This window comes from Heterocephalus glaber, unplaced genomic scaffold (genome assembly GCF_053883595.1).
Source record: "Heterocephalus glaber isolate CG9 unplaced genomic scaffold, H.glaber_assembly_v1.0 deba00001532, whole genome shotgun sequence".
Lineage (NCBI taxonomy): Eukaryota > Metazoa > Chordata > Mammalia > Rodentia > Bathyergidae > Heterocephalus > Heterocephalus glaber.
Window position 1 is genome coordinate 18,890,859 of NW_028258330.1, and position 25,129 is coordinate 18,915,987.

At 36.1% G+C, this 25,129-nt stretch overlaps 1 protein-coding gene and 1 non-coding gene across 4 annotated transcripts in view; both read left to right on the top strand.

Annotated features, from left to right (window-relative positions):
• The window catches only part of Rnf24 (ring finger protein 24), a 57,750-nt gene that overhangs the window by 9,439 nt on the left and 23,182 nt on the right, over positions 1–25,129 (top strand). The window contains exon 1 of one of the 3 annotated variants that reach the window (XM_087188707.1): positions 3,335–16,474. The exons of the other annotated variants lie outside the window; for them this stretch is intronic. Within the exon in view, the coding sequence (XP_087044833.1) occupies positions 16,401–16,474 (74 nt within the window). The 5' untranslated portion in view covers positions 3,335–16,400. Of the gene's footprint in view, positions 1–3,334; positions 16,475–25,129 lie in introns of those variants that run through there. 3 annotated transcript variants of the gene reach the window in all.
• On the top strand, positions 5,577–5,758 carry LOC147824670 (U2 spliceosomal RNA). Its single transcript, XR_015442116.1, has one exon. It is a non-coding gene; the product is annotated as a U2 spliceosomal RNA (small nuclear RNA).

Genomic DNA, 25,129 nt, shown 5'->3' on the forward strand with positions numbered 1-25,129 from the left:
CTCACAGTGATCCTCCTACCTCAGCCTCCCGAGTGCTGGGATTATAGGCATGTGCCACCACGCCCCTGGCCAGATAGAATTTTTTTGGTAATAATAAAGATTATTTATTTTTTAAAATCACAGAACAGTATGTAATAATAGCCAGAAATAATATTATACTAAAAAAATCATCTTTCCTATTAGTTAACCTATACTGAAAACATTTTATGCCCGTAGCTTTGCACTTACAGTATTATTTACTCCTTACAACAACCCTTAAAACATTACTTATGGATGTTAAAACTAAAGAAGTAACTTGTTCAGGTTCCCAGGTCTGGGGTCAGGTTTAGACCCAGACCTTCATCCTCCAAAGCCTTATCACATTGATGTTGTCAACTTGCACAAGAATGTAGTCTCCTATTTAGATGCTACCCTGCACTGATGCTTCTGGAAGGCTATTGATAAAGAAGTTCAGAGGCCTTTGCATAGAATAGCTGGAGATAAGGAGAGATTTGGGGAGCATTTACATGTTTCTATCTCCTCTTATGCTCTTGCAAAACTACTGCAATAAATGAAAGTGAAGTAAAAGTGACTTGTTAGAATGGGCAAAGAGAATGTGTTAGTTTTCAAGGGTTGCCTCAGCAAATTACTACAAAGTTGGTGGCTCATAACAGAAATTAATTCTGTCACACTTCTGGAGTCCAGAAGTCAGAAATCAAGCTGTTAGCAAGGCTGCTGCACTCTCTCCAGAGCCTAGGGGAGAATCCTGCCTGACTTCTAGCTTCCTGCAGCTGTACACATTTCCAGTCTCTTCTGTCTGCATGTGACCTTCTCCTATTTTTCCCTCTTATAAAGACACTTGGCAGTGGATTTGGAGTCCACCTAAATAGTCCAAAAATGATCTCATCTCCAGATCCTTCAGTTAGTTACATGTACAAAGACCCTTTCTTCAAAAAGAGTCACATTCATAGTTTCTGGACATATCTTTTGGGGAGTTACCATTCAACCCACTACTGGGGGTAAGAACTTCATAGGTGGTAATTTTCAGTTTGACTACTGTGTCACACAGAATCCAAGATTAGACAAGTATTTCAGTAAATACAAGGTGCACAGTGCAGAAAGGTATTAGAAGGACAGAGGACTGAGGTTCAGAAGAAGGTTTAGAGGATCAAGGCAGATTTCATGTAGGTAGTATTGCTTGAAACAGATCATAAAGGATGGATAGGTTTTTATCAGGTGGTTGGTGCCAGCTGGGGATATACCGAAGATAGTGGATGTATCAAGAGAAAATGTAAAGCAGTATCTTCAGGTAACCATAGCTAACATATTTGACTAATGTGGTATTTAGAGAAATAGTGTAGAATGAGGTTGAACTGTCTGGGCCAATTCACAGGAGATCGTTAGCATTGGGCTGATGAATTTATTCTTGGTTTAGAGCTGGTTACTCATAAGAACATATTATAAGAGTTTCTAATAGGGGCCTTCAAAGTACTAGAAACCCCATTGAAAGGGTTTCAGAATGATTCATAATAAAAAAAGGTTAAGAACCACTGTTCTATTAAAAACAAAATATGTTTTGAAGATGTTTCTGGAAGGCTATTGATTTTCTTTTTGGTTTACTTTGAAGTTAATTTGAAAATTAAGCTCCAAAGAACTTTTGTCAGCAGTGTCTGGAATACATTGTCAATGTTGCATACTGAAATTTAAAATGCTATTTCAGGAGGAATGTGAAGAAGATCCTAGATTCTTAGAAAAGTAATCAAATGATTACACAAAAAGAAAAATTTACAGCATTCACTTTAGAATGCAGCTGTGACTTCTGGTTTGTGTGTCTCAATTTTCTCTCTTTCAATTCACTACCGCCATCCATTTTGAACTCCAAAATTTTATAAAAGCATAACAGTTCTGAGGAGGAATAGACAGCTGTGTTCTTAAATTTTTTTTTCAAGTGTATTCTGTAAAACGCCTTATTCTCTACTGTTGATTTTCAGTGAGCTATCCTACTTCAGGAATAAAATAATATTAATATTATATAGTTGTCTGACCATATTACGCAAGGAGAAAATTGATATTTTCCATATAAATCTTCCATTTCTACATAATCAACTGCCGTGTAAATTTTTTGATCCCTTTATTTTCCACCTGAGATTAATATTGCATGATAGATTTACCTGTATTGATTTTCAGATTTCTCTACTAGTGACATTCTTTAAAAATTATAAAAACAGTCAAAAGTTGAGAGTAGTACAACATACTCCCATATACCCATCACTCAAATTCAGCAATTACCAGGTTTTGCACATTTATTTCATTTATGTTTTTTGTTGCACCTTTCTTTGCTGAGGTATTTTAAACCGAATTCCAGCCATGCACCATAGTATACCTCTGTACACATCTCTAAAAAATAAGGACATTTCCTTATAGAACCAAAATATCGTTCTCATACCTAACAAAATTAGCAGTTTCACCTTGCTGTCATCTCACAGCTAGGCCCAATTCAGCTTTGACTGTCTGAAGAATATCTTTTTAAGAGATGGTTTGTTTATACTCACATTCACAGTCACCTTGGTTATTTTGTCTCATGGCTATTTTGATCTAGGGCAGTTCCTCCTCTCCCTTTTTTTGTGTTCTGTCATGCACTTGTTGTACAAACTGGGTCATTTGTCCTGTGGACTCTTCCCATTTGGGATTTATCTACTTGCTTCATCGTTGTGGTGTTTAATGCTTTGTTCCTTGTATTTCATAAAAGTGGAAGTTAACTCGAGGCTTGATTAAAGTCAGATTTAAGTTTTTGGACAAATACTTGATACTGTATCACATCTAGACACTTGCTGTGCCTGGATATCTCATTTCTATTGTTGCTGAAAGACCCCGCTGGTGGTCGTATCAGCCAACATAAAGTGTTCTATGTGTGGTGGCAAAATGATGATTTTTCCTGTTCTGTCATCTCTTCCACATTTATTAGCAAGAATTCTGTAAAAAAGGTCTTTACCTCATCAACTAGGGTTATTGGGGTAGAGTTTATATGAGAAGCTGCAGTGTAACTTTACACTTTTGTATACTTGATAAAAGATAAGTTTTAGTAAGAATAAAAGAATTAAATTAATTGAATTGAGGATTTATCTGTTGTTTTAATGGATGATATATTGAAACTCTGAGTACTATAAAATAAGGACTAAAAGGTATAATAGATAATGATGTGAAATAGGAAGAAAAGGGGCAAAGGGGAAGGGGAAGTGGGAGGGGTAGGGGAAAGGAAAGAAGGGAATGGAATTAATATGAGAAAATGAAAAAATGGAAACAAAGTCTTTGTAAATAGGGAGGGATGGAGGGGTTAAAGGGAGGGCAGGGGAAGGGGGGAAAAAAATAAGAACCAAGAGATTATGTAAAGGTGCATATCTCCAATGATGAATGTCATTATATTGTACACTTAAAATGTACCAATAAAATGATATACAAAAGAAAAAGAAATTCTGAGTACTATAGTAAAATGTGAATGATTGTTTTTCACTTACAATTAAGATATGTGCTCTAGTACCTCTAAAAGTTAAAAATAGAGATACATAAAAGCTTTTTATATACTCAAATCAAGCAGTAAAGAGAAAAGAGTACTAGGTTAGGATAAAAAGTCAGTGGATTTCCAAAGTTGGTTTGGCCCAGCCCTTCCTCCTTAAATATCTAATCTATTCATTCTTTATATACTAGAGCCTCTCATAAGGTAACTGTCACTAAGTTACTAAATAGGTCCTGACACTGGAGGCACATATAAATGATAAAGAAATTAATACTACAACAACATTGTTTTTTAAAGTTATTTCTTCCAATAAGATGAAAAAGAAAATAGTGCTTTTTTTTTGGTTTTGTTTTGTTTTTGAGACAGTGTCTCTTAATGTAGTTCAGGCTGGCCTCAAATTCTCAACAACCCTCCTGCCTCAGCCTCCCAAGGGCTGGGATTACAGGTGTGCCCAGTTCGTGGTGAACATTTTGAGGAATCGTTTTCCAGACCTATTTGCCTCTTAAGCAAAATAGAGCCTTTGATCAACAGCTATTTGAATTACAAAAAGAAATGCTGGCATTGTAGCTCAGTGGTAGAGCACTTGCCTAGCATGCTTGGGGATCTGGGTTTGAGTCTCTGCACAGAAAAAGAAAATTTTAAAAAAGGAATACTGAATTACAAAAAAAAAAAAAAGAGAGAGAGAGAAAACCTCTGCACTTTATCCCACCCCTGTCCCCTACCCCTAAAATTAGGAGAATTTTTTAATATAATATTCAAGATCCTCACAACCAACTTTTATGATTTCTCAGAAATATTATCTAGTGATTCCAAATTCTTAATTACTCTTAAGACTAGAATACAAATTCAAGCCTAATTTGAATATTGTTATCCAAAATTTCTCTTTAGTTGTTTCTTTCCCCATTTTAACTTGACATTAAATCAAAGGAGCTTGACTTGTCAAATCTGGGGGTACATATCTGTAAAGACAGATGAAAACCATCAGACATGCTCTGCCTTTTTCATATTCTCTCTTAATAGTCTTTCCCTCCAGCAGTTATTGGCTTTTCATGTGCATAGGTGCATTTGTGTCCCTAAAACATTGTTAGTGTTGTCATAAAATTGTGTGTAGGTTAAAGAGATAAACCTTAATAAACCTTGATAAAGGTTGTGCATTTTAGAATTAATGCTTAAATACTTTTAAAGGCAGAGACAGGGCCGGGGATTTAGCTCAGTGGTTTTGCCACAAGGACCCGAGTTCGATCCCTGGTACCAAAAAAAAATAAAGGCGGAGACAGTTCTTCATTTAATATTGTTCTTTTTATTTAAATTTTACTTTATGAGAGAGTTCCTTGATCACTATTTCTCAAAATACTTCTTGTTTAACTTTATATATCTTCATCCTCTTTCACTGAATATATTAATGCTGAGTAAAGCCTTACTTATTTGTATGCTCTATTTTACCTCAAAACAGTTTTTTATTCATTTCCAATCCTTGTCCTCTAGGGAAAGTAACTTGGTATCAGATGAAAATTAAGCAGGTCAGTGTTTAGCTTAGTAACTATCTTTAGACAACCTCTAATCGCATTACCTGAGAAGAACACTAAAAGTATGCAGTATGATCAAAACCTATGGTGTGTGTTTAAATTTTTATTATGGTAAAAGACATTGCCATTAATTCCCTTCAAGATACTCCTCACTTCGAACCCACTGATTCCATTGTTCTTGCCACTTTCTGAAGCAGCTCTGGAAGTCCTCTCTCATGAATGTCTTTACTAAAGCTGTCTTGGCTCCCTCATTGTCCTGAACTGATTCAAAACATTTACCTTCCATGGTCATTTTGACTTTGGGAAAGAGCCAAAAGTTGCTTGGTGCCAGATCTGGTGAATAAGGTGATGAGGACATACTGCAATGTTTTTACCAACCTGCCTTTCATTAGATGGCACTTGATAGCAGCATTCACCATATTTTCAGTCACCCCGTTTGTGCTAGTGTGATTTCTCCATAGGCAAAATGTTGATGTGATTGTGGTATTTACTTAAAAATAGTACCACTGTGGATCTTCTCTGAAAAATAAAGAATGCCATTATAAAGGTATGCCTCAATTGCTTCTCGGCCTTTTGGCTAAGATCAAGTGTATAAAGGTATGCCTCAAAAGACCATAGACAAAATCAGTATTGTTTGGTTGAGATAGGATCTCACTATATAGTCCAGGCTGGTCTTGAACTCACTATGTAGCCCAGGTGGCACAAGCTGGCCTTGAACTTGTGCTCTTCCTGCCTCAGCCTCCCAAGTGCTGGGGTTCCAGGCATGTTAGCATTCCTGGATAGCATAATCATTTTTGATCAGTTGAGCTAAGTGTGAAAGCTGATTATTTCTCCTTTGAGCTCTAACATGATTTTAGTGCTGAAAATTACATTTTCTACTTGTTAAATTAAACAGATTCTTGTAGAACACCTACCATCTGCAAGTCACTGTGTTAGGTGCTGAGCAAGAAGGGTTGATTTTATCACTTGGATAAAGAACATGCAGTTCCTTCCTGCAAAGAACCTTTCTTGGAAATTATGTTTCAGCTCTTTTGCTGTTGTCTTGCCTTCTCCCTTGTTTAATACAGCCAAAATTCCCCTGTGCTTGAACCCCACCATCCAGGCTTTGTCTCTTACCTTGGGCATTGGGAGCGGGGCTAGAAAGTGATGGACCACAATAGTTAGTTAGTGCCTTGAGGGTCTGATCTTTGGAGGTCACAAAGCTATACATTCTACCAGAAACAAGGATGGTTTTTATCTTTTTAAGAATATTTCAAATATTTCACCCAATACATATTCTGCTTGGATTTACTGTCTTTATTCATGTCACATTTCTTGAGTATCTCTTATGTGCCAGGTATCGTTCAATCTGAATTTATAGAAATGAATATTTTTTGGTAAGAAACACTTCATGAATAGCTCTAGTACAGTAATGAAGTTAAGTTATAATTCAGTTCTGAATTTATTAGATTTTAGGCTGTCATTTAATATTCTTTTTATGACACTTTTCATATGATCTGACTTTTTTTTTTTGGTACCAGGGATCGAACTTGGGACCTTGCGCTTGCGAGGTAGGCAGCAGCACCACTGAGCTAAATCCCCGGCCCCTCATATGATCTGACTTTCAAGTTTCTGTAAAGCTGGAGAAAACTAGCTCCTCAGAAAATTTCAATACTTTCTACAAGCTAAGATAATTTCTCACAAATGCAGTGAAATCAGCGGAGCCTGCATTTAGATTTTATTCAGGCTAACTTTCATCTCTCTTAGAAAACTAAGCATATATTTTTGGCACAGTAAGTTCCAAGTTTATTTTCATAAAGGCAAAAAATGTAGAGTGATATAAGGGAAAGCATGTGGGATTTAAGCAACTTCTGGCCATTTTTGTTAATTGTGTGGCCTTAGGGACCCACTACCTCTCTTAGCCTCAGATGAGGTTAATTACAATTGCATACTTCAGAGTTATTGTGAATGTAGTTTAGCGGGAGAATAAGTTCAAGGCCAGCCTGGACAACCTAGCAACACTGTGTCTCAAAAGAGATAGGGTTGTGGCTTAGTGGTAAAGTGCCCCTGGTTCTATCCCAAGTACAAAACTAAATAAAGTGCTCTGCTAATGATGATTGTTGTAATGCAAGGGCTGGGACAGTGAAAGGAGTGAGTGCAAGAACAAATCTTTGCTGCACCCATTCTCTCCTTTTCATAAATACGAGGCCAGTTAAATGCTGCCGGCTGAGCTTAGTTGCTGAGCTGTGCCTGGTCAGAGGTTTGAGTCCAATAATTGTCATATGACATGAAAAAATTGTTGCTACATCATTTCATATTCATTTCATTTCATATTCACTTAACCTTTTAAGAATATATACATATATATCCCCTCCCTACCCTAAGGAACCACCAATCCCTTTCTTGCCATTACAGACTTTATCTATTCTGGACCTTTTATATAAATAGAATCACACAATATATGGTCTTTTGTGACAGGCTTCTTTCACTTAGCATGTTTTCAAGGTTCTTAAAAGCAGGCTGACCTATTCTGTAAGGAGAGTTAAAGTAACTTTTTATAAGTAAAGAAAATTGACTTGTGGCTCATTGTTAGTTATAAATGATGAGAAAAGCTCCCTACAGTTACTATAGCTGCAGACCAAAGAATGGTGTTCTAGTATAGAATGAGGGAAAGACTCATGTCCCATCATTCTTCTTAACTGCTTCTGTGTATATGAATAATGTCATGATTGTTGGTATATCTTTCAGTACAGAGGACAATTATCTGTAACTATGGGACTATTGTAACCAAAACTGTTGTGCCATTGTCATTTTTATTTTTATTTGATATTTTCCTTTTGTAACTAATTTTTCTGCTGATTATTCTGTATAACTCCCCAATATTATATAATGTCTAGATTTGCATGCTTCATTTTTAATTATCATGTGAGCTTTATGAGCTGAAATGTAGGTATTTTATTTTGGAATAACCAATTAGTGTGTATTACAGGTTGACTATCTCTAATCTGAAAATTGAATTCTAGGGCTGGAGATTTAGCTCAGTGGTTTCGCCACCTGCTGCGCAAGCGCAAGGACCTGAGTTTGATCCCCAGTACCAAAAAAACTGAATTCTAAAATGCTCCAAAATCTGTAACTCTTTGAGTATCAACATGATAGGTATAAATCTCATTCTTACTGAGCAGAATGGTGGCATCCATATTACAGGGAGCAGGATGGAGAAAGGCATGAAGCAGAGCATAGAAGGCACCTCTGAGAGATCTGCTAAGCATGATTCCTGGACACTTTCATGTACATCCATTGCATTGACCAGAGATGAGACATGTGGATGTGCACAGCTGCAAGGAAGACTGGGAAGTATAGCCATGCACCTAGTTAAAAATTCTAATTAGAGTAGGAGAAAGAAAAACAGTTTTGGGAAAAGCAAGGGAGGAGAACAAACCATTATCAATCTCTGCACAGTCTTGTTGATCATAAACAAAAGGGAAAACTGGGCCAGGGATTTAGCTCAGTGGTTCCACTGCCTGCCTCCCAAGCACAAGGTCCTGAGTTCGATCCCCAGTACCAAAAAAAAAAACTGGCACAACAAAAGGGAAAACCAAGGAACATGTGCCATTATGTCTCTTCCTCTAAAGAAGAAGGATTCAGTGTTTCTAGTAGCTGATACTGATTTTCTAAAGGGAAATGTCCTTTTAAGGGAGAAAGGCTGACAACTTAATGGAAACTTCTCTTAAAAATATATCATCCTCTTTTCTGTAATTGAGTTAGTTCAAGGAGGTCATCCAAGAGAGACCTGCTAGGTACATTTCCTGGTTGTACTTATAGGTTGATAATATAGTTTATGAGCCAACCTCTTGTGAGTTGAGTTAGTATAAATTTTTCCACAGAGCATAGTAGCCCCTGGGGAAAATGATAAGCAGGGCCCTACCCTAATGTATGTGACCTGTCTGGAAACATACACCTTGATGGCTATGTCTGTCTGGCCTGAGATTCCCTTCTCTTCTTCCTGATCTTGTAGGGCAGAAAATCAGTATATTCTAATATATACACCTGTAAAATGAAAGCAATAGTACTCTGCATGATAAAGATTATAGTAGTGGTCTGGTTATTTTATTTTGAGGTACTGGGAATTGAATCCAGGGTCTTCACACTAAGCTACATCCCCAGCTTTTTTTATTTTTTATTTTTTTATTATTTTAAAATTTGAGGTAGGATCTCACTAAGTTGTTCAGTCTGGGCTCAAACTGTGACCCTCCTGCTCAGCCTCCCAGAGTGCTAGGATTAGACATATGTGCTACCACATGTGTGGCTTAGTAAATTTTTTTTTTTTTTTTACAAAAAGAAAGAAAACTTCTGGGGCTAATGATACTGCAAATCTTTACTCTTTAAAAGCCATTTAGGGAGAAATTATTCACTGTTCTGGAATGACTGACCTTTTCATAGTTTTTCAAAATGTAAAGTCAGCAGAATCTTACTCACCCCCCAGAATATTGAACTAACATACCTCGTCTGCCCTATTGTCTCAGTTGTTCCATCCTCTGCCTTAAATCATCTTAATGATGAAATCTTCCTATATATTTCTTAAAAGAACAAGGCGCTACTAATAGACAAAGGAAGGCTTTTGAGGCAGTGCCTAGAACTATAATATCTAGAAATATAGGGTATTATACCAGATCAAAGTACATAAAGAGCAGCCTTAGCTGGATGCTGTGGTGAATATAGACACATGTCTATATTCTGAGGTACTCAAGAAGCTGAGGCAGGAGAATCAACATTTGAGGACAGCCTGAGCAATTTAGCAACACCCTGTCTCAAAATAATAAAAATTTAAAAAGTGGCAGGGGGCTGATTATGTAGTTTAGTGACACAGTACTTGCTTAGTTTGTGCAAGGCCCTATGTTCAGTCTCCAGTACCCCCTACACAAACACACAGCTGGATTCATAACTATTTGAGGATTGCTGAGTTAGTTGTGAGCATCATAGAATTTTTCTTCTACAAAATTAAGAACCAAAAACTGATAGGCTTTTAATTTATACAGATTAGCCATCTGGAAATTATTGTTGAAGAAAGGTACCTAAACTAGGCTGGGGATATAGCTCAGTGGCGCTGTGCCTGCCTGGCAAGCTCAAGGTCCTAAGTTCGATCCCTGGTACTGAAATGTACCTAAACTAATGCTATTTCTCCAAATTTCATACTCTACCTGTCACTTCAGAAAGGAGTCCACTCTGGCCCAAAGTGTTTCAGGCCCACATGTGGCTCAATCTGAAATGATTCCCTACTCAGGAAAATTCAGACATGAACCTTAATAGCAAGCAACCTTGCACCAGGAAATCAAGAGAAACCTTGATGGCAATTATGAGCACTCTGAGCCAGACATACCACATCATCATTTACTGATAGGAAGTCAAGACTTGCTTGCCATCCTGATTGAGGAGTAACTAAGCCAGGGACTGCAGGGTTAATGCCTCGGCTGTGGCATTTTGCTGGGAGCCCACTTATTCGCATGGAGCTTTCTCTGGTTTACTATTACTTCCCACTGATGAATTTCTAAAGTGTTAGTGACGTTGTTTGCTCTCATTTTTACAGTTTTACAATGACAGAATCTTAAATTTTTCTCTTTTTTTTTAACACTCTAAAATTGCTTACAGTTTAGTAAACTTAGTAGTTTACTTAACTTAGTACACGTGATTATGCCTCTTATCTTTCCTATTCAGGAATTCTAATCACCTATAGAAATTCTAGAAAAACTGGTACCTTTTTGTTGTAATTAAGAATTTACCTGTGAACTGGAAACATAGCACAGTGGTAGAATGTGTGCTTAGCATGACCCTGAATTTCATCCCAGCAACACACACACACACACATACACACACACACACACACACACACACACTTATTTCACCAGTAAAGTCTTGGAATTAATGTACTTAAGTTAATCCAGAAACCTCAAGAGTAAGAAGAGAACTTGTTGTGGTTTATAGACAAATGGAATCTTTCATGACTGTTCCATTAAACAGAGTTTTATTGATGTCTGTCTGTGATTTTCTAGGAACTCATTTGTTTTCTTATGGGCAGGTGTCTTAAATACCACAGACTTGTTGAGATTATCACAGTCTGTTCTTCTCTTTATTTAGAGAGTGACTGTTCTATCTTTAGGATCACTCTGGCTCTTTTTTTTCAGGATATTTTCTTAGTTATCATACAGACTCAGAAATTCCCAAGGCATGTTTTCAATATTCAGTGCTTATTCCAGAATTCCCAAGGTTTATTTTTTCACAATAAAATAAACCTTGATTAATTTTAATGTAGCAGATGAAGATCTTTGTCACAGATTGGAAGAGACTAAAGATTAAATATAACTAAATGTAATGTTGAATCCTGGATTAGATCCTATAACAGGAAAAAGGACAAATGGAAAAACAGGTAAAATTTGAATAAAGTCTTTATTTTAGTAAATGAGATTGTATCCATCTTGTTTTCCTGTCATTGCACTATGATTTTATTTAGTATTAGGGGTATTTAGGTGAAGAGTATGGGAACTCTTGCAACTTTTCTGTAAGTCATTTCCATAGAAGGCAGTAGGATCTCACGGGAAGAGTAATACGTAAATTTGGAATATGATGTGGCTCTTAGTCCCTTCCACCACTCACTAGTACTTTAAGTTTGGGCAGTAAGTTGTCTTTTCTGAGTGTCATTTTCTTCATCTGAATATTGGAATGTGTAGTACCCACCCTCTGGTTATTATGAAGGTGAAATAACATTCATGTATGTAAATCTTAGTCATAAACTGTAAAGCATGATACAACATTTTGATTACGGTCCTAAAGAATTGCTTGGGGAAAAAAGATTCCCCAGTTTCATGGATCATATGTTAGACTAGCTCATTTTACATATTTTCCCTACATAATTGTATTGCTACATTGGGTGCAGTCAAAATTTATAGATAATATATTTATAACTGTGCTTATAATATTTTTAATCTTTCAGCATTAAAAATCAGTTTGGATCTAAACCAGTATGACAAACCAAAGCATTAAAAGCTGAACATTGTAGACTGCTTAATGTAGAAGTTTCACTTGTATATTAACTTATTTTAGCCAGTGTTTAGCTCTTTTGCTTTGGAAATCGTAACACTAGAAAGAGAATTTCAAATATGAAAGCCTCAAATGCAGTAGTTCTACTGAAATTTAAAGCCTCAGCTTCCAGTGGAATCTGTAGAGCTATTTTCAAGAGGACCCTAAAGCAATAGTGTCCCTACCAATTATATGACTTGGTAATATTGTCATTTTTTTCAAAAGTAAATTATTCTATAACTAATTGAAAACAAGGAGCTTAATCAGAATATTTAAGTAGCTTTGCCAGCTACCTGTGAGGGAATTTTATTTTTCTAATTTTACACCTGAGGGATCTAAAGTTGATTCTAAGTCCCTATTACAGATGATTTATTGCTCTGACTCTATGGTTGGTGAAGGGCTGCTGAGTGCCTTCAGCTACATGTTAATTATTTTTCCTACTGTTTCTACTGTCTGTTGATTTAGCTATGTCCCTATAGCACCCTCACATAGCTCAGGTTCATTTTCAAAAATTCTAATCCTATGCCCAAACCCAAAATGATCAAAGAAATAGAAGATTTTCTAGTGGAGTCAGAGCTGCACATCAGTAGTCCTCAAGTGTTTACTTTTGAATAAAGAAAAATACTTTAAAAACCAGTTATTAATGACATGATGGAAAAATGAGGAAAATCTCTATAACCCTCAAGGAAGACATTTTCTAACTCACTAAAATTATTGTATTAGCAGGAGTAGATCAGTGTGGTAAATGTGTGTGTGTCACCAACTACATATACTCTGTTTACTCATGAAACAACAATCTGATTAGATTAGGATTAAGACAAAGTCCCTTATTAACATTATTTTTAACATTCTGAAGGTATTAGACAATTTCTACATAATTATAAAGAAGGAATTAAAATTATTATTACTTACCTTATTTAAGCAAATGCTGATATAAGACAGAAAGTTATAGGATATACATGAGATATATAATAATCCTTGTGGTAGTTTTTCCTTACCAGATCTATCCAGGAAAAAAGAAACAACAGGATTTTCATTTAAATAAGAATCAAAAATTGAAAATTCCTGTGAGTCTTTATAAACAACATAGGGAGCCTTTTTTTCTTTAAAAGTGGTTTACTTTTTCCAATTTCACTTAAAATTAAATGTTTTGTTTTATTGTCTTTAATAAGCAATATAGGCAGATACTTTTAAATATAAAGGTATTATAAACAAGTATTCACTGAAAAGTCAGTATTCTCCCAGCCCTTCCAGAGACAGTCACTAATACAAGTTTTTTATGTAGACTTAGAGATTTTTTAGGTATATGCAAAACTAGCTTCTCTTCTAATTCTTTTTACTTTAATGGTAGCCTACCATATACTGTTTTTGTTTTTTTTTTTTTTACTTTGAAATACTATCATGGAAATTGTCAAATCAGCACATACAGATCTACAGTGTTTTTAAACTTCAAAATATTGCAGCTTTGGGGGGGGGCGGGTACCAGGGATCGAACTCGGAACCTTGCGCTTGCGATTCAGGTGCCACTGAGCTAAATCCCTGGCCCTAAACTTCAAAATATTACATTATGGTGATACATTATCATTTAACCAGTTACATATTTAGGTTGCCTTCAGTTTTTTGCTTTTACAGACTGTGTAGAGAGCTCGGTACTTGTGTCTTTGTGTACAAGTACATCTGAAAGATAAATTCCTAAATGGGGGCTTAACTACTAAGTCCTTGTCTAATTTTCCTTGAATGCTGTCACAGAGGCTGACAGTTGTCCTAACAGTTGCACTAATAATGTGTGAGAATGCTTCCTTAAAACGCCAAGCAGGATGATTTTAAGGATTTTTTTGTTGTCTGTATGGAAACTGCTTCTGGGTTATACTTAGAAAGGCCTTCCTCATTTTGAGTTTTTAAAAGTTCTTTGATAACTTCTAATATTTCATAATTTCATTTTCCATGTCTAAATTGTTCCAATTTTAGTATATGTGCTGCCGAAGCAAGCACTTCATGTCTAAATCTTTGGCCGAGCTGAGAACTGTTGTGGTACAAAGTAAGGCTATTTTAATTTTTTTTTTCTCAGCTGGCTACCCAGTTGTCCCAGTGTCATTACTGAATAATTCATATTTCTCTTCACTAATATGAAATATCAGCTTTATGACAAGTTAGATTCCTATATGAATTGAACTGTTCTTCACATTTCTATCTACTAGGTAGACTAGGTTATCCAGTACTGATAACCTCAAAATCATAATGGCTTACAGAAATAAGAATTTTCCTTCCTTTTGGTACATGTCCATCAAGAACTGGCTGGGGGCTCTGTTCCATATCTCCTCACACAAGAACTTAGGGGCTGCCATAAGAATATAAGAACTTAATGGGGCTGCCATAATCATAAACATTGCCAACTCTCCTGGCTAAGGAGAAAGAGGCCTGGAGAGTTTCATACCATCAATAAAATGCTAATTCTAATGTTCTGCCAAGAAGAGACATCAAGTCTCTTCACAACTCACTGTCAAGTATTAGTCACAGGACTTCATCCACAATAGTAACAGTTGTACATGTGCACAGAAGATGGAGTGCTGGGATTACAGGTGTGCACCACCACACCTGTTTTTTGTTTGTTTGTTTGTTTGTTTTTGGTTTTTAGTTAATTATGTTATATCATGGTCACAAAATGTGGTCTATAAGGTTTTTTTAATCTTGTTCCTATCACTTTGTTTTATATTCTGTCATTTGCTTTCTTTTGATTCCCCCTCTCCCTTTCCTTCCTTTCTAGATTTTGCTGAAATGATCCAGTTTTCTTTGCTTCTTTTTCCTCATGGAAAGTGAGGAAGATGTCACATATTACTGCATAGGAGCTGCAAACTAAACATACTACATTTTAACACGTATATTTGGACTTATATCTTTTAACAATTTTGTGAATTCAGTAATATAGTTTCAGAATGAAACTTTTAGCATAATTTAACTTGGTTTTTTTTTTCTTACATTCCCATTTTACTGGTTTTGTTGAAATAATCTAAATTCTGATCACTCTGGAAGTTTCAGTCAGTAGAATGACTATCTATATAGAAAGAAGAGGGCTGGGATTTAGCTCAGTGGCACTGTGCCTGCCTCGCAAGTGCAAGGTCCTGAGTTCGATCCCTGGTACCAAAAAAAAAGAAGTGTATTCACACATCCAAAAATACCTTCCTGCTTGCCTGCTTCCCTCCCTTCTTTCCTTTGTTTTCTGTTTGTTTGTTTCATTTGTTTATTGCTTGTGCACATGAAAGTAGCTTGGCTAGATCAGAGAGTTTTGCTGTCACAGTTATTTTCCATCAGACTTCAAAAATGTTGTTTCGTTGTTTGTTAATTAAGTTTTTATTTTGAAATAACTATAGACTCACATGAATCTGTAAGAAATAATACAGAAAGAAGTCATGTACCCTTTGTACAGTTTTTCCTAGTGATAACATATCACAAAACTGTGGTACAGTATCATAACCAGAGTACTGATTTTGATAGTCAATATACAGACATTTCCACCACATCAAGGATTCATCATGTTGCCCTTGTCTAGATATGCTCCCTTCCTCCTGCCCCAGCTCTCTCCCTAACTCCTGACAATCACTAATTTGTTCTCTAGTTCTATAATTTTATTTCAAGGATTTTATTATACCAGTGTGCAAATAGAATATGTAACTTTTGGGATTCACTTTTTTCATTCAGTATGATTATTGAGAGAGTGATCCAAATTATTGCATCTCTCGGCAATTGGTTACTTTTATTGCTGAGTGGTAATCCATGGTATACATATACCACAGTCTTTTTAGCCATTCACTCACTAAAGGACATCTGGGTTGTTTCCAATTTTGGCCTGTTACAAATAAATCTTCTATGAATATTTATGTAGAGGTTTGTAGGTGAACATAAATTTTCATTTCGCTGGAATAGATGTACAGGAGTGTAATTGTTGGATTGTATGGAGTTGTTTGTTTAATTTTATAAGAAACTGCCACACTTTTTCAGGCTGCCTGTACCATGTTACATCCCACCAAGATATGAATGTTCTTATTTCTCTAAATTTTTGCCAGCATTTGGTGTCACAGTTTTTTATTTTTGTCATTCTGATAAGCATATGTAATGACTTTGTAGTTCTAATTTGCATTTCCCTAATGACGATTTGAATTATTTTCATGTGCTTATTTACCATATGTGAACCCTCTTTGGTGATATGTCTCTTTTGCCCACTTTCTAGTAGAACTGTTTATTAGTGTCTAGGTCTGCCCTAACAAAGTACCATAGACTGGTGGCTGAAAACAACAGGATCTCACAGATCTGGCATCTAGAAGTGTGAAATTAAGATGTTGGCAGAGTTCCTTCTGAGGGGTCTGAGAGAATTATCAATTCCGTCTCTCCAGGCTTCTGATGATAGCGAGTGAGTGATCTTTGCTTATTGCTGCTTTGCACTCTGCTTCCATAGTCACATGGCATTCTTCCCTCATATGTCTGTCTCTTTGTGTCACATTTCTTCCTAAAAGGACGTAAGTCATACTGATTTAAGGATCTACCTGACACCGTACGATTTCAACTTGTTAATTAATTGCATCTGCAACAACTCTTCTAAATTATGTTGTGTTCTGAAATACTGAGGAGTTCTGACTTCACCATATCTTTTTGAGGACACACTGGTTGTTTGACCAACCAGTGTTATATATAGTCTCATAACAGGATCATTCATAAGACAAAGGTTTGTTATTGCTGTTGTTTTTATGAAGTCCAGCTTATCAATTTTTCCTTTTATGGTCCATACTTTTGCTATCAAACTCCTTTGCCTAATGCTAGATCTCAAATGTTTTTTCTATGTTTTTGCTAACTGTATTGTAGTTTTGCATTTTGTATGCAAGCCCATGATCCGTTTGGGGTTATTTTGTGTGTGAAAAGTTAAGGTCACAGTTTAGTTTTTTGCCTGTGGATGTCCCATTGCTGCAGTACTCCTCCACCTTTTTTTTTGGAGACAGGGTCACACTGTATAGTCCAGGCTGGCCTTAAACTCCCTACATAGTTCAGGCTAGCCTCAAACTCATGGCGATCCTCCTGTACTACTACGCCTGGCATCTAGCACCTATTGTTGAAGAGATTATTCTTTTTTTTGTTTTTATCGTGCTAGGACTCAAACCCAGGGCCTTGCACATAACTGGGCAAATCCTCAACCATTATATCCCCAGCTCCAAAACTACTATTCTCTCTCATTGATTAATTTTGCACATTCCTGAAAAAAATCATTTATGCTATTTAAGTAGATCTACTTTTGGGTTCTGTATTCTGTTCCATTGATTTCTTTATCTGTCCATTTGCCAGTACCACACCACCTTCATTACTGTAGTTGTGATAAGTCTTTAAGTTGGGCAAAGTGATTCTTTTTATTCTGTTTTCAGAATTGCTGTAGCTATTTTAATTCCTTACCTTGCTTTCCATCTAAATTTTTTTTTTTTTTTTGATACTGGGGATTGAACTTGGGTCCTTGTGCTTTCGCAGCAGGCAGTGAAACCACTGAGCTAATTTAATAAACTTTTTAAACAAAAAAGTCTTACTGGGATTTTGATAAGAATTTATGCTAAACTTGTATATCAATTTGGAGAGAATACTTTTACTAAGTTGCATCTTTAAATCTATGAGTACAGTATCTCTGCATTATTTAGACCTTTTTTGATTTCCTTAGTCAGCATTTTATAGTTTTCATCATGAAAGTCATATACATGTCTTATTAGATCTGTTCCTTATGGGGTTTTTTAACAATTGTAAAAATTCATTGTATTTTTAATTTTGGTATTCATATGTTCATTGTTAATTGATTTTTTAATGTTTATTTTGTATCTCTGTGTGTGTGTGTGTGTGTGTGTGGTACTGGGGATTGAACTCAGGACCTTGCACTTGCAAGGCAGGTGCGGTACCACTGAAGTAAATCCCCGGCCCTGTTTATTTTGTATCTTGCAACATTGCTAAATTCATTAGTTCCGGGAGTTTTTTGTAGAGCCTTAGGTGGTGTTTTTTTTGTTTTCTTTTCTTTTTCTTTTTCTTTTATGTACACAATGCTACTGTTAGCAAATGGATCAATTTAATTTCTTCCTTTCTGATATGTATGCCTTTTATTCTCTTTTCTGTATTATTGCACTGCTAGAACTTCCAGTTCTGTGTTGAGTAAGAGTCGTGAAAACAGATATCTTGCCCCGTTCTTGATTTTAAAGGGATTAAGTAGTCAGTCTTTCATCATTAAGAATAACATTAGTTGTACAGTTTTGGGTGGTTTTTTTTTTTTGCGGAACCGGAGATTGAACTCAGGACCTTGCACATGCCAGGCAGGCGCTGGCACCACTGAGCTAAACCTCCGGCCCAAGTTGTACAGTTTTTATTGTTATTGTTTGGTTGGGTTTTGTCTTTTGTAGAGGTTCTTTATCGAGTTTAGAAAGTTCCCTTTCATTCTTAACTTTCTGATCTCTTTTAACCACAAGTGGATATTGAATTTTATCAAATACTATTTATATATCAGTTGATAAGACTGTAATTGTTTTATAGCCATTTCATATGGTAGATTACATTGGCTTTTAAATATTAAAAGGGATTTTAATGTTTAGCTTTGGTCATAAAACTATAGGCCTGGAGCTTTCTAATGAGTTTTTAAATGATGACTTCAATTTCTGTACTAGTTTTGGAGTTGTTCAAAGTATCTTTTATATTGGGTGAGTCGTTGGTTATTTGTGTTTCTTAGGAATTGGTCTGTTTTATTTATGTTGTTAAATTTGTGTCTGTATATCTATGCATACCCTTATTATACTTCTGATGTCTGCAGAATCTGTAATGATATCAGTCACTTATTACTACTTGATATTGATAATTTATGTCTTTTTCTTTTTCCTGTTCTGGGAACCAAACCCAGGGTTTCACACATGCTAAATTCTAGACAAGCACTCTATCCCACACACACACACCTTTCTGTCATTCTTCTAGAGGTATGTCAAGGTTATTGATCTTTTCAAAGAATAAAGTCAGCATTTGTTTCATTGGGTTTTTTCTCTATTGTTTTCTTGTTTCTATTTTACTGAGTTCTACTTTTTATTATTTCCTTCCTTTTGCTTGACTTTGGTTCATTTTGCTCCTCTTCTGTGTTCTTGATATAAGAGTTTAATTATTGATTTGAAATTTTTCCTCTTTTATATGCATTTAGTGTTGTACATTTCCCTATCAGTGCTGCTTTACTAATGTCTCAAATTTTAACATATTGTATTTTTATTTACAATCAATAGTGTGTGTGTTTTAAATTTTCTTTGAGACCTCTGACTCATCGATTATTTAGCAGTGTGTTTGATTAGTTTCTAAGTATTCAAACATTTTTTTATTAACTTTCTGTTACAGATTTCTGGTTTGATTCCATTGTGTATAGTAACATAGCATATATGACTTCAGTTTTTTTAAAGTGTGTTGACTAATGAGTCAGCTCATTATTAGAGAGGGATAGAAGTCAAGGTCCACATGTGATCTCCACAGATATCTTGGAGGTGGGGCCTCATTACCACCTGGCAGGATAAAATCCCAGCTTCCTAGTTGGACTTTTCAGACACTCTGCCAGCAGAACAGCTAGGGGCATCTTGTTATATCTCAGCAAAGATGGAAATCTTTTTTTTTTTTTTTTGGTACCGGGGATCGAACTCAGGTCCTTGGGCTTGCGCAGCAAGTGGCGAAACCACTGAGCTAAATGCCTGGCCTAAAAATTTCCATTTTCTTAAACTCTCTATTTGGCTTTGGCTGAAACGTGTAAGGATGTGGCCAGGTTTTTTTTTCCTGGGATGTTTAGCTTGGTTTTGTTTTGTTTTGTTGTTTTGAGACAAGGTCTCACTATGTAGTCCAGGCTGACCTTGAACTCACTGTGTAGCATAGGCTGGCTTCAAACGTGCTGTGATCCTCCTGGCTCAGCCTCCTAAGTGCTTCTTGTGTGTGTTTTATATATGTGTGTGTGCGTGTGTGTGTGTGTGTGTGTGCGCGCCAGAAGTTTTACTTGTATTTCTCTTGAGAAGTAGGGGAATGCATGTGTAGTCTTTCTAAAATCAGTCTATCTGGCTGTCTTTTGTTGGTAGTATAGATAACAATTCTATTATCTTTTATCATTCGGTGTTTTAGTTAATAACAATAACTAACATTTCTCAGGTATACTATATACCCTGGTGTTGTTTCAAGTGTTTTTATTAAATCATTTAATTCCTGTCAAACTATGAAGTAATTTCTTTACATTATCCTTTATCACATGAGGAAATTAAGGCATAGAAAAGATGAATAACATGCCCATAGATTCTGTTAAATCCATGATAAACCCCAGGCTGACTCTGTAAACCCACACTGTAAATTACCTATTACCTGAGACAAATCTGGTAAGTTATTTTTTGTCTATTTGGTTGGTTGGTTGGTTTTTTGTTTGGGTTTTTGTTTTGTTTTGTTGGTTTGTTTGGTTTGGTTTTTTGTTTGTTTGTTTGTTTACAGTACTGGGGATCAAACTCAGGACCTTGTGCTTGCAAGGCAGGTGTGGTGCCACTGAGCTAAATCCCTCAAACTTGAAGCAATCCTCCTGCCTCAGGCTTTCGAGTGCTGGGATTACAGGGATGCGCCACTAGGCCTTGCTAACAGTTTTATGCTTTTCATTGTAGCAACTTGACTTTTCTTTCTGGAAACTTAACATGGTTGTTTTATCATAGAATTCACAAACTTTACTAGGATATGTGTTCATTTAGGTCATTTTTTAAAAGAATAATTTTCTCTAGGACCCAGCATACTTTTTTGATCAGAAAGCTTAGGTGTTTCTGCTGTTCAATGACATATTTTTGAAATTTTAAGCTTCTTTTCCATCCACTCAAAAAGATTTTTTAAGAGACAATGTTTTACAGGACTATAAAGGTGCTCAATAGAGAACTAAAAAGTGAGCTACTTCTAATTTTGTTCTAATGAACAAAATAAAAAGTTATAGTTAAATACCCTGATGGAGGTGTGAGGAGCTGCTTGAACCTTAAGACTTAAATCATACGTTGTATGACACTGGAAGACTTTCTTAGTTATAGCTTTTGGTGTGAAAAAAATGAGACAAGCTGTAATCCCAGAGTCAGCATCCCTAGTAACGTTGCTGTTAAATTATTTCAAAATGTATGAGACAGTTGCATAAAGCAGTAATTATAAAAATATATCGTTGAGCTCATAACACATGACAATGCACCCTGTTTGACAATAACAGCACCAAAGAGAGGCAAGGGAAGGGAGTTATACTGGAGTAAAAAAATAATACCACTAAATGGATGTATATTGAGGCCATCCTCTTAAGTGAAATAAATAGGACACACGTGTAAATACTGAATAGTTTCTCTAGTGTGAGAAACTGAAAGTGTAATTAAGGGTGCACACAGATGAAATGGCCTAATAACATATTTCTCAGATTGTGTTTCCATCACGTGTCATATGACTGTATCGAAATTTAAATTAGGGAGAAGTTTGGCTTATGTGGAGTCTACTAACTAACTGGAGTTTCTTTCCAGGTCATTATTTGTTCAATGTTGGTTTTGGGGACCTTTCTGAAACAAATCACATCCTCTGGTGTCTTGTGGGTGCTTGAGATACTTTTTTAAATTAGATGGAAAAATGTTTAAGTGCTTTTCAGTCTTGTTTTGGTTGAGTTCTACTGTATTTGAATATTATTGTAATTTTTCCCCCTTGTATTGATTGTTCTTCTTTGAATGGTTTTAATTTTTTGTATGACTTTGATAATAAAGTTATTTAAAAAAAATAATAATACCAGATGGCAATCAAATCCACTTGTAGAAATGAAGAATACTAGAAACAGTAAATATATAGTAGAGGAATAGAAAAGATTCTATAAATATATATTCTCTTTTTTTTTTTTTTTTGGTACTGGGGATCAAACTTGGGACCTTGTACTTGCGAGGCAAGCGGTGGAACCACTGAGCTAAATCCCCGGCCCCTTTATTCTCTAAATAATAATTAACTGACATTATAAGACAATAATTATGATACTATTATTGGGTTTATAAATACATAGAATATAATATGTATGAGGATAATACCACAGAAGGGGGGAGTGGATCCATAATGGAGCAAAGTTTGTTTTACTGGAATTAAATTAGAATTATTCTGAAGTATACTGTGATAAAACATACATATTCTAATCCCTGGAATAACCACTTAGAATTAGAATATATGGTTTAAAAATCAAAAATGTACTCTTGGGCATTTTTCAGATAGGAATACATTTACACAGAAACCTGTACCTGAATGTTCATAGCAGTTTTATTAAATGTAATAGCCAAAACTTGGAAACAACCCAGATGTCTCCCAAGAAATGAATGGTTAAACAAACTGGTATGTTCATGCCATGGAATACTACTCAGCAATAAAAGTAACTATTAATACACACAACAGCTTGGGTGAATGGGCAGAAAATTATGCTGAGTAAAAAAGCTAACTCAAGAAAGTTACATACTTTATGAATTTTACATTATATATCATTTTTGAAATGACAGAATTTTAGAAACGGAAGATAGTTTGATTGTTGCCAGAAGTGAGGAGCCAAGGGTGAAAGTGAAAGTACAGTTGAAGGGCAGACATGTATTTGGTTATGAAAAAGTGACACTAGAGGGCTGGGGATTTAGCTCAGAGGTTCGGCCACCCTGCCTCAGAAGCGCAAAGGTCCTGAGTTCAATCACCGGTACCAAAAAAAAAAAAAAAGTGACACTAGGGATCCTCATAGTGTTAGAACTGTTCAGTATCCTAACTATTATGATAGATACATAGGAGAGATTAGTACATGTAAAAGAGAAATCGAAATAAGATTGGTAAGTTCTATCAAACAAAATAGCTGTTTGCAGTATGATGTTAGGGTTATATATAAATAATATATAGTTGTGATATTGTATGGTAAATTGTTACTATCACAGGAAACTGGGCAAAGTACATTTATTTATTTAGCTGTGCTGGGAATTGGACCCAGGGCCTTATACACTCTAGGCAAACAATCTGCCACTGAGCTACACTGACAACCCTTTTTATTTTATATTGAGACAGGATCTTGCTAAGTTGCCCCAGCTGGACTTGAACTTGATATCCTCCTACCTTGGCCTCCCAAGTAACTGGGATTATAGGTGTGCACCACCACACCTAGCCTCTCTGTGTTATACAGAGTCCACCAAAAAAGTATGTACACACCTCAGGCAAAGAAAAACTTGTATAAATTTTTTTTGGTACTGGGGATCAAACTCAGGTTCTTGCAGTTTTGAGGCAGGCAGCGGAACCACTGAGCTGAATTAAGTATAAATATTTTAATGCTAAATTTTTTGAGACATCATGAAATTGATACAAGTCAAGTTTGGCCTCTACAATTATAAAAGGTGCTCAGAGTGGTGACCATTAGCTTCCAGGCGTTTATTAGTATGGTGAGCTGCTGTTTGGGTAAACCTTGGTCCATTGAGATTGCTGCACATGCATTTTTCAGTTTCTTTTCTAAGAGCCAGGAGTGTAGTGGGTTTTTTGCAATATACAACATTCTCTAGGGTCTCCTGTACGAGGGTGACATCTGTTGAAGAAACATCATGCTACTTTTCCTTTCTTGAAGTGTGTATACATTTTTTTGGCAGACACTGTAGATCTTCTTGTGAATCTAGTTATCTTTTGGGAGGGGGGTATCTTAAAACGCCAAAAAAATTTCCTACATGTATTAGACTCTTTGATTTCTACTATGTCATTTTATCCTACCAGGAAATCTTTCAAGTCAATAGAATTGGTATTTCCCTTTGAAATTGAGAAAATTGAGGTACAGTTTGGACAAGTACTGACAAGTACCTTAGTGACATCCTGGAAACAAGTATCCAGATTTGCTGACTAAACCTGTCCCGTTTTCCACCTGCCTGTTTGCCTGTTTCCTCTGTTAGCCCACCTAGCATAGATGTTTAATCTCTTTATAGGCTGAGAACTATTTTAGCAAGCCCAGTTTGTCTGGACTAGACATTTCTTAGGGATTGAAGAACAGTCCTCTAAGTCTTGACTTTGGCAAGGGTCATCACGTGAGGCCCTCTCAGCAAAGTGAAGGTTAACAGCTAAGCTTTGGACAGCTGAGATGTCTGTGTACTCTACAGTGTATGTGGTATGTGTATTTGGTAAAGTACTCTTTATCTCCAGCCTTCTTCCCTTCTCAAGATCTGAGAGTGGGTAAAAGGAAATTATATAGTTGACTAAAGCACTTGGTTTAACCGAGGCAAGATGGCCAAAGTTCAAAAATAAAAATTACCCATTATTTATGTTTGACAGCTCTCAGGGAATAGATTCCATCCAGTGAGGTTGTTCTTTGCAACTGTTAACTTCCTGGCATAAGTTATTAGAGGTAGAAATTCAAGTACTAAGACTAAGGTTCCACATACAGTGAGCATCTAATTATGTCAGTAGTGTAAGTATACTCTTCTGGCCACCAACAAGGACACTAAAGATCTGTGGACACATTCCTCGGTAACCATGGATAAATAAAAGTAAAAATTTTATTTGCTTGATAAGGTTTTGTTTTGTTCTGATTTTGGTAGGAGTCATAGTTATGATTCAGTTATCAGTCTTCGGTCTTAAGAAGCAGGTCTGCAGTGGTTTCGCTGCCTGCTGCGCAAGCGGAAGGATCTGAGTTCGATCCCCGGCACCAAAAAAAAGAAGCAGGTCTGGCAGGAGCTCCTCATTTTGTAAAAACTCAAAATGACAAGGAAAGTAGTGAAAAGATGTGATGAGTCACTTTATCACTATAGCTCATCACCTAAGGAGCAGACAGCTTCCATTTGTGGAATTTTATCTGTGTAGTAACCAGTAAGTACTACCAAGCAAATCAACATAAATATTCCTCTTTTCAGTGTTTAAACATTTGCTGTTTTCTGGTTATAAAAGTAACATGAGAAAGGCAGCAGAGCATATAGGCTGAGAGCACTGGTTTTGGAGTTGGACAGCCCCCAGCTCCCATACACAGGTGACTGGCTGCGGCATGTGACCAGAACTCTTGTCAGCTTTAGTTTCC